This window comes from Bison bison, unplaced genomic scaffold (genome assembly GCF_000754665.1).
Source record: "Bison bison bison isolate TAMUID 2011002044 unplaced genomic scaffold, Bison_UMD1.0 scf7180017864500, whole genome shotgun sequence".
In the NCBI taxonomy this organism is placed as follows: domain Eukaryota; kingdom Metazoa; phylum Chordata; class Mammalia; order Artiodactyla; family Bovidae; genus Bison; species Bison bison.
The window spans coordinates 5,216,361-5,226,750 of record NW_011495059.1 but is presented as its reverse complement, the minus strand read 5'-3'; the positions used below and the strand labels follow the sequence as shown (position 1 = coordinate 5,226,750).

Below are 10,390 nucleotides of genomic sequence, written 5' to 3'. Positions count from 1 at the left end.
GGCTCTTTAGTTGCTCTTCACTTTCTGTCATAAGGGTGGTGTCATCTGCATATCTGAGGTTATTGATATTTCTCCCAGCAATCTTGATTCCAGCTTGTGCTTCCTCCAGCCTAGCGTTTCTCATGATGTACTCTGCATATATGTTAAATAAGCAGGGTGACAATATACAGCCTTGACGTACTCCTTTTCCTATTTAGAACCAGTCTGTTGTTCCATGTCCAGTTCTAATTGTTGCTTCCTGAACTGCATACAGGTTTCTCAAGAGGCAGGTCAGGTGGACTGGTATTCCCATCTCTTTCAGAATTTTCCACAGTTTATTGCATGTTTTGGCACTTTCCAATTAGTAGGTGATCAGTGAATATTCAATAATGAAGAAATGGGTAACCATCTGTGTACAGACTCTTACGGCTGAAAGAAGATGTACAGAGTGCTTAGGCTGATCTGACATCAGTGGAAATTTTATTCTCCAGTGAGTGATGGGGAATTTGCCACCTCCAGAGACAGCCACTGGACCACAAGCCCTTGTTCAGTTGCTTGTTGGACAGCTCTGGAGGCCAGGTGCCTGTTTTGGGGTGCACACCACCACTCCCCTGTACGTTGATCCTGGTCTTTATTGAGGAGACTCACAGACTGCCTTCTCTTTCTTGTGCGTATTGGACCTGTGGATATTTCGCCTAAGGCAGGACCTGTGAAATGATCATAGGAGCTAATGGTGGAGGTGGTGGTGGTGGTTTAGTCACTAAGTCGTGTCCAACTCTTGTGACTCCACCGACTGTAGTCTGCTGTCCATGGGGTTTCCCAGTCAAGAATATTGGAATGGGTTCCAATTTCCTATTCCAGGAGATCTTCCTGACCTAAGAATCGAACCTGTGTCTCTTGTGTCTCCTGCATTAGTGGGCAGATTCTTTACCATCAGGCCACCAGGTAAATCCTATAGGAGCTAGCAAGTGATGCCAGTTAGTGACGGAGGTCAGATGGGAGTAATGGGAGGCTGTGGGCACTATGGAAAATGAGATGTGCCCCCATCTAAATTGGGCAGTCCTACTCAGTACCAGCTGATCATTGCCATGTGAGCTCAGCTTGGCCAGCTACTGAGATGTTTTAAGAAAGGCTGAAAATCTGATTTTGGATATAAAATCTTCAAGGTTTAAATATTAGCAGTGAATGACAATACCATAAAATACAGTGTGGACCCCAAATCAACCAAGCAAACAAAATATGATGTGGACCATGGGGGACTTTCTGGCTGTCTGGCCTTGAACCAAAAGTTACTCACTGCTTCCTCCAAGACTTCTATTCCCTTGGGCTGGGCAGCCCCATCCACTTCTGGCCATGTTTTTATTTTATTTTTTAATATTTATTTGTTTGGCTGTATCGGTTCCTAGTTGTGGCGCACAGGATCTTTATCACATCATGCGGGATCTTCTGCTGCTGTGCACGAGTTCTCTAGTTGTGGCATATGGGATCCGGAGTGCTCAGGCTTCAGTAGTCGCAGTGAACAGGCTTAGTCGCTCCACAGAATGTAGGGTCTTGGTTCCTAGACCAGGGATTGAACCCACGTCCCCTGCATTGCAAGGTGGATTCTTAACCACTGGGCCACCAGGGAAGTCCCTCAAGCCAGGTTTGTATGTGTTGTCTCCCAGAATTCCCTTCATGGTGTTCAGCTCGTCTACGTGCCTTTGAACATTGGGAAGCTCCTTCTCAGCTCATGTCTGCCCTCCTCAGCGAGTGAACTCCTGCTCATCCTTGGAGATTCAAATCAATTGCTTCCTACTTTGGAGAGCCTTTCCTGATAACCCCAGCCAGAATAGCTCATCCATTTTCTAGCTGTGTGGGATTCGGTAGTCTCTCTGTGTCTCAATTTCCTTATCTGAAATAGGGATCAGAATAGTACCTGGTCTCATTAGGTCATCAGAAGGATCAGGTTAATTTATAGGTAGATGACACCATGACAGACCAGTAGACGTGGTGTTTCCTAGAAGGCAGAGCTGATTCTTGATCCATCTCTGAACCAGGACTCATCACAGGGCAGGTTTCACTGTTTGATTCCTTGAGGAAGTAGGGAAAAATAAATAGATGGTCCCTTAGCTCCTAGTGAGTTCCTGCCCTCATGATGATACAGCATGGTTGTGAATTCAACTCCTCTGAGCTCCTTACTTTTAAAAAGGAGTATCTGTCTAAGTGGCTAAAACACTGAGCATGCCAAGTTCTGGCAGAGAAACTGGATCACTCATAGATGGCTGGAGGGAATGAAAAATGGTACAGCCACTCTGGAAAACAGTTTGACAGTTTCTTATAAAACTAAACATGTAATTACTGTACAACCCAGCAGTTGTACTCTTGGGCATTTACTCCAGAGAAATGAAAACTCATGTTCACACAAAAACCTGTGCGTGAATGTATTAGCCCCAGGCTGGAGACAACTTAGATGATCTTCAGTGAGTGAATGAATAAGCAAACTGGGGCACATCTGTAAAGTGGGGGTTGTTGTTGTTGTTCAGTCATGTCCAACTCTTTGTGTCCCCGTGGACTGTAGCCCGCCAAGCTTCTCTGTCCTCGGGATTCTCCAGGCAAGAATACTGGAGTGGGTTGCCAGGCCCTCCTCCAGGGAATCTTCCCGACCCAGGGATAGAACCTGCATCTCTTAGGTCGCCTGCTTTGGCAGGCAGGCTCCTTACCAATAGCACTGCTGGGGAGCACCATGTCTTAGACACAGTGTGGGTGATCTTCTTTGCCACACTGGAGCTTCTCTTCAGTTGCCTCATGGGGGCTTAGTTGCCCTGTGGCATGCGGGATCTTAGTCCCCCAACCAGGGATCAAACCTGCGTCCCCTGCATTGGAAGGTGGATTCTTAACCACTGGACTCTTCAGAATGAGGTTCCCAAAGAGCTTGTGTTTCTGTAGGTTATATCTGCCCATATTTACCAAGTTATAAATTAATACAGAGACATTTAAAATACAGTACTCGCTCCTTTAAAAATAACAATAAACCCCTTCCATGTTATAACAATAAACTCCTGTATGTGTTGTAACAATAGAACAACCTTATATGAAATTATAATACGACCACCAAAAGTAAGGATTATTGTATGACTGTGATGGAGGTGTTAACTAACAGTTGTAATCATATTGCAATATATAAGTATGTCAAATCAACACGGTTGTACAGTTGAAACTTACACAATGTTAGAGGTCAATTATATCTCAGTTAAAAAGAAATAAGGAAGGAAGACAATAAAATAGGGGGCGGGGGAAACGTTTGGAAGGTGGGACTGGGTGACGTCATCAGATCGGAGTTTTGAGTGTGACGCCATGTCCATCTGTGTCTCTCCCGCTCCCTGCCACAGGCCCCAGCATGCCGCCCCAGCCCCGTAGGAGCCCGCATGCTGCCCCGGCCCCTGGCGCGCCGCGCTAGCCCCAAGCCAGGGCGCAGGGAGGCGCGGAGGCCATGGCCAGCCACGTGGACCTGCTGACCGAACTGCAGCTGCTGGAGAAGGTGCCCACGTTGGAGCGGCTGCGCGCAGCCCAGAAGCGCCGGGCCCAGCAGCTGAAGAAGTGGGCGCAGTATGAGCAGGACCTGCAGCATCGCAAGCGCAAGCATGAGCGGAAGCGCAGCACGGGCGGCCGGCGAAAGAAGGTGTCCTTCGAGGCCAGTGTGGCCCTCCTGGAGGCCTCGCTTAGGAACGACGCTGAAGAAGGTAGGCCACTCCTGGGCCTGGTTGGTGGGTGGCCTCCTGGGCCTCTTGGATTCTGGGTTCTGTGCCGTGGAGGGGAGAGCAGGGTGGGTCTGACCCTCCTCGCCCACCTTTGGGCAGCCCCAGGCGTCTTAGGAGGTGGATGTTCCTAGGAAAGGCGCTGGAATATGAGACTTTTTTTTTAGACAATAATGCCAGCCTTTGGCTAATACATACTTATTTTCCTTCCCTCACACTAATATTGACTGCCAGCCTATGTCTTGTGTATTACAATTCCAGATAGAGTGGTAAACCAATTGGATCTGGTTTCTCTCTTCCAGGAGCTCAGTACTCAGAGGACCCTGCATTTCCTAAGCCCCTTCTCTGTGCCCGGGAACTGGTTCCTTTTATTGGGTCTTCACTGCAGAGGTAGATGGGTTAGACAGGTGGAAAACAGCATAAGTAGGCTCTGAGGTTGGATGACCTGGGTCTCAAACTCGTTTTGTCAGTTATTCCCTCGGTGACCCTGGCAAGTAGGCAAGTCTCTTCAGCTCCCTGTACCTTAGTGTCTGCTTCTGTAAAATGGGGCTAATAATAGCATCCACCTCCAGGGCTTGCTCTGAGCATTAAAGTAGAGAATACCTGTAAGTTCTTGACATGGTCCCTCATACTGTGTGAGTGATTAGTATGTTTTATTATATTATTACTATGTTTTATTATATACATTTATATAAAATTATGATTATATAAAAGTATATTTATATAAAGAGTGTCCAGAAAGTCTGGAAATAGACAGATGTACACAACGTTGACTGGGACATTTCCAGTCTGTAAAGCAGATGAATAAATAAATATGAACACATACATACATTCATATAATCTGTTTCCAGATTTTTTGGATACCCTGTACTTGTTATGTTGTATTTAATTATGTTATCATGATTATATGTCCTATTATCCAGATATCATAATACCCAAGAGGCAGGGATAATAATACTCATTTTACAGATGGGGAAACTGAGACCAGTGAGGTTCAGAAACTTGAGCAAGGGAGGAGAGCTGGGATCAGAACTCCCAGAATCCAGGCTCTTGTCCCTGTGGCTTCACAGCCTTGTGGCAGCTGTAAGTTGTAAGAGTGAAAGGAGGATCTGTGGTTTGGCCGAAGCCCTCTTCCTTGAGCATGCTCTGAGGGCTCATGCCTGCTCTCTGTGCAGCTGAGATGTGTTGCCTTTGGTAAGCGCTGGTGCCTCCCTGAATATGAATCCCTTCTGCCTGTCCTTGGAGGGACCCAGCCGTGTTTCTTGGGTCCCTCTGGTCTCCTGCCTTCCCACATCCTCCAGACAGTTGGTGCTAAAGCAGCCAATGAAAGAACGGAGGGGTGGAGGCACTTACCACACTGGTGGGTATTAGGGTTTATGTTTGTTGCCCCTTAGATTCTAGAACCCTCTGAGAAGCACAGGTCCCTTTCTGGCCTGGTTACAGAGCGCCCTGAGACTGAGCAGAGAGGCGTCCCCAGAACCCCTCAGCTGCAAACAACGCAGCCAGAACCCAGGGTGAGCAGCCCCTGTGAGAGAGGCCTGAAGTCTCAGGCTTGGGGGACGCTGCCCTGTGGGGCTCCTTCCTACATGTCATTTACTGGGTGACTCGGCAGGTCCCTCCCACTCAGTGGGTGGTACATCATGATGTGTGATTTTGTCGTGGGCGGCGGTGCATCAGCCCTCCTTTTCCACTTGTCTTCCATTCCCTTCTCCCCTGAGCCCCGTTTCCCTTTGCGAAAGAGGCTTTTCAGAGGTTCTGTGAGCTGACAATGGGTTGCTGCAAAGCATCCATGCACCGTCCACCACCCCGCCCTGGTGCACTCCCACCCCTCCAGGTTAGAAAGAGTGCTGGGCTTGGGTCCAAGGTTCAGAGGCCCCTCGGTCCTTCGGTCCTGTATGTGACCTTGAAGAGCTTGTTTGACCTCCCTGGGTTCAGTTGCTTAATCTATAAAATGGGTTTTGAATACTTGCCCTCAAGGCGGTGTGGCAAGAATTAGACAAGATCCCAGATGTCACAGCTCTTTGAAAAGGGACCCTGAACCCTGCACCAGTAGGGTGATCATTTTAACACATTTTCCCACTGTGTGTGTGTGTGTTAAACAGACTTTAGTGTTTTTAAGAATGCAAATACATGCTTCTTATAAAAATCAAACAACGTAGAGTTATAGAAGTCCTTTCCTTCCTCTCTCCCTCCTTTCCTTCCTTCCACGATTGATGTATTTCCTTCCACAATTGATATATTTCCTTCCAGGCATTTTTCTCACTTACCTATGTGTTTGTAGACTTGATGAACTATAGAGCTAGTTTCTGACTTTTGTTTGCTTTGTTTTTTATGTAACTGGTATATACTAGATACATTATTCTGTAGGGTTTTTTTTTTTCACTCAATAATATATCTTGGAGGTGTTTTCATGCCAGTACAATGGAATAATATATCTGCATTCTTTTTAACTGCTTCATAGTATTCCACAGGGAGAAGGCAATGGCACCCCACTCCAGTACTGTTGCCCGGAAAATCCCATGGATGGAGGAGCCTGGTAGGCTGCAGTCCATGGGGTCGCTAAGAGTCAGACACAACTGAGTGACTTCACTTTCACTTTCCACTTTCATGCATTGGAGAAGGAAATGGCAACCCACTCCAGTGTTCTTGCCTGGAGAGTCCCATGGACGGAGAAGCCTGGTAGGCTGCAGTCCATGGGGTCGCACAGAGTTGGACACGACTGGAGCGACTTGGCAGCGGCAGCAGCAGTATTCCGCAGTATGGATTCACCAGTATTTTTAGCTAGTTTCTTTTTGTTGGCACATAAGTTTTTTTCAGTAGTTTTACTTTTGCCACAGTGAATGTTTTGTGCATACATGCAAATGTTTATCTGGATATTAAATTTGAATGAGAAGAGTGCTAGGTCCTTCCCCCCTCCACCCCCGGCTGGTCCCCTGGCTCTGGGCAGAGCCAAGTGAGAGTGGAGGGCCAGAGCACTGTGCCCTGTGGCCTCGCTTTTGGGGTGCATTGAGAGGTGCCCCTGGGGACCACAGGTGTCTGGGTTTTAAGCAGGGTGTGGAAGCTGCTAGCAGGCTTCTCACCAGACTATGCTCAGCTTTCTAGCAGCACAACTGAGCCCGATGCTCCCAGCTGACTGGGATAGCTTCTGTGTGCTGGTGGGGCTGCCGGTGGGGTGGCTGCTGGGGCATTAGCTCCCAGTGGGATGGGAGTGTGGGGTGGCAGCTCTCCCGCTCCCCGGAGCTCGAAGCAGGGGCTGAGTCAACCTCCTCCGCCTGCCAGAGTGATGTGAGTCATTCCTAGAGTAAGGCAGCGCTGAGGAACTCACTTTCTTTCTCTAGCCCTGCATCGCCTGCAGGTTAATGTCCAGACACCAGGGACACTCTGTGGCCTCCTGAGCCCCATTCTCAGCTTCTCACTGCTGGGTATCAGTTCACGCTCCAGCCACCTCCAACTCCTCTGTCTTCCGCCCCACGCCCTACATTCTCTTACCTTTCCACCTTGGCATATGTGGTTCCTTCTGTCTAGAACATTCTTCCACTAACTAACTCCTACACCCTTCAGGTTTAGGTTCCTGTGTGACCTTCTTGGGGAGTCGTCTCTGATCCCTTTTCTGGACCTTTTCCCCCACCACTTGGTAGAGCAGTAACTCCATACCCAGCTGACATTTACTGAGAGGTGAGAAACATAGTCTTTGAAGTTAACTATCCAGGATTCCTCCTCTCAGTTCTGCTGCCTACTAGCTAAGCAACCTGGGAAAGTTCATTAACTTCCTGGTGCCTCAGTTCCCCATCTGTAAAAACGAGGATGCTATAATATGCCTGCTAACCCTGTAGGATTACATTGGGTTGATATATGTGGGAGTGATATGGTAAGAAGTGTTTATCATGGATATATAATTTATATCACTTATATGTGGAATCTAAAATATGACACGAATGAACTAATTTACAAAACAGAAACAGATTCACAGACATAGAAAACAAACATGTGATTACCAGGGGGGAAACGGGACGGGGAGAGATAAATTAGGAGTTTGGAATTAGCAGATTACAAGCTACTATATATAAAATAGATAAACAACGAGGTCCTACTGTATAGCATAGTAAACTGTAATGGAAAAGAAAATGAAAAAATGCATATGTATAACTGAATCATTTTGCTGTATAAAAGAAACTAACACAACAGTGTGAATCAACTATTCTTCAGTTTTTGGAATTTAAATGAGAAGTACATATGATGTAAATTGCTACCTTGCATTATCCACTCTTCTACACTTACACATTCTTCTATTTATTTATTTATTTGGGCTTCCCTGGTAGCTCAGCTGGTAAAGGATCCACCTGCAATGCAGGAGACCTGGGTCTGATCCCTGGTTTGGGAAGATCCCCTGGAGGAGGGAACGGCTACTCACTCCAGTATTCTTGTCTGGAGAATTCATGGACAGAGGAGCCCGGCAGGCTGCAGTCCATGGAGTCGCAGAGAGTTGGACACAGCTGAGAGACTTTCGCTTTCACTTATTTATTTGTTTATTTTTGGCTTCATTGCTGCATACGGGCTCTCTCTAGTTGTGGTGAGTGGGGGCTACTCTTTGTTGTGGTGCTGCACGGGCTCAAGGTGCTTGGGCTCAGAAGTCATGGCACACGGGCTTAGTTGCTCCATGGCACATGGGATCTTCCCGGACCAGGGATTGAACCCATGTTCCCTGCATTGGCAGGTGGGTTCTTAACCACTGGACCACCAGGGAGATCCATTCTGCAGTATTGATATGCCACTGGTAATCCATTCACCAGATGCTAAACATTTAGATGGTTTCCATTTGGGGTTTTGATGAATAATGCTGCTAAAAACATTTGTATGCAAGTCCTTTTGGGGACATTTGTTTTTATTTCTCTTGGGTAGTTACCTAAGAATGGAATTGCTGGGTCAGATGGTAAATCTATCCCCAAAGTTAAGTTTCTTAACTTTTAAGAAACTGCCAAACTGTTTGGCAAAACGGCTTCACTGTTTGACATTCTCAGACCTCATTTTACAGGTGAAATTGTACATTGTGTGTTTCCACTGAAGCTCTGAGAGGCAGTGTCACTTGCCAAGATCTCATAGGTTTGAAGTGTCAAACCTGAGACCTGAACCCAGATCTGTGGTCCCTGAAGCCCATGGTTTTAACCACTGGGTGGTCCTGGAACCTCTTGCTTTTGTTTTTTCTAGAAAATATGAGAACGATTCACTTGTGGTTCTGATCTGTGTCTCTGTGGGCCTTAAGGCCCCTCGTGTTTTTGCTGTCCTCTTGGGCCCTTACTGTTGGCGGGGGGTTGCGGGGGGGCAGTGGCGGTCCCTGGATAACCTTTTCATCCCCACCTGTAACTTCTTTCCATGGCCACATGAGCCAGCCTCTCTTGAAATGACCAAATATTCATGAAATTGTCAGGGCTTCTGTTCTTCCCTCAGAATGTGTAGGGCTTTCTTTAGGGAAACCCTGAAAAAAACATTGAAGAAAAAGTTGAGTGATTCTTATGCAGCCTGATTTTAACTCTTCAGCTATTATTCTCACGGTAAAGGTTTTCAAGCTTCTTTTTTTAAAGAGTGGAAACTTTTCTTTAAATGAACTGTTGTGCAGAACCCCAATATGTAAAACACATGAAGAACTATTCTGGCTGAGGAGGCGGGGGATGCTGGCTCCTCTTCCCCTTGCCTCCCTCTCTCTGCTCCCCCAAACCTCTCCCCAACCCCCAGGTGCGTTGGCGGACATCTGGGCCCCGCACACCGAGCTTCAACCATTGACTCATCTGAAGAAAACGCAGTTTGAACCTTCACTTTTGAATGATTTTGCAAAGGGAAGTTTCTTTTCACTTAATTATAAAAATAATGCATCCTTGTTTGTAGAAAAGTTTAAAGGTACAGAAAAAAATTCAGAAGAAAATAAAATCACTCATCCTTCCACTGAAGAGCAACAGTCATTGAAATATCAAAAAAAATTTTTTTGTTATTGTTCTATCCATCAGAGTCCTGATTGGAAACAAAAGATGTTCTCACATAGAGTATTTTGAGTAAAGTTTAATAAAGAAGCAATTTGCAAAGAGTTTAGGGCAATAGTCTTCAAACATTTTGGTCTCAAGGCATGTTTATGTTATTAATAACTGAGAACTCTTAAGAAATCTTATTTACATGAGTTTTATATCAATATTTACCATATAGGAAATTAAAACTGAGGAGTTAAAATAAATGTGTATTCACTGACTAAAACATAAACTTATTAACTGTTGTACTAGTTATTTATTGTTGCATTGCAGATGAGCTCAAAATTTAGAAACTTAAAACAATAAATATTGTGATTTCCCTGGTGGTCCAGTGGCTGACTTCGCTCTCCCAATGTAGGCAGCCTGGGTGTGATGCCTGGTCAGGGAACTAGATCCCTCATGCCACAACCAAGACCTGGCACAGCCAAATAATTAATTAATTTTAAAAACTATAAGAATTAAAAGAAGATACATATTTACTGTCTTACACAGTTTCTGTGAGTCAAGAATCCAGGAGCAGCTTAGCTTACGTGATTCCAGCTCAGGATCTCTCATAAGTTTGCGATCACCTCAGGGTTTAACTGGGAGAAGGCAATGGCAACCCACTCCAGTACTCTTGCCTGGAGAATCTCATGGGCAGACGAGCATGGCAGGCTACATTTC

At 46.1% G+C, this 10,390-nt stretch overlaps 1 protein-coding gene across 2 annotated transcripts in view; it reads left to right on the top strand.

Moving 5' to 3' along the window:
* PPP1R16B (protein phosphatase 1, regulatory subunit 16B) overlaps window positions 1–10,390 on the top strand; it is a 104,091-nt gene that overhangs the window by 26,980 nt on the left and 66,721 nt on the right. For both annotated transcript variants that reach the window (XM_010829149.1, XM_010829148.1), the window contains exon 2: window positions 3,348–3,698. In XM_010829149.1, coding sequence (XP_010827451.1) covers window positions 3,449–3,698 — 250 coding nt within the window. In that variant the 5' untranslated portion in view covers window positions 3,348–3,448. The remainder of the gene's footprint in view (window positions 1–3,347; window positions 3,699–10,390) is intronic.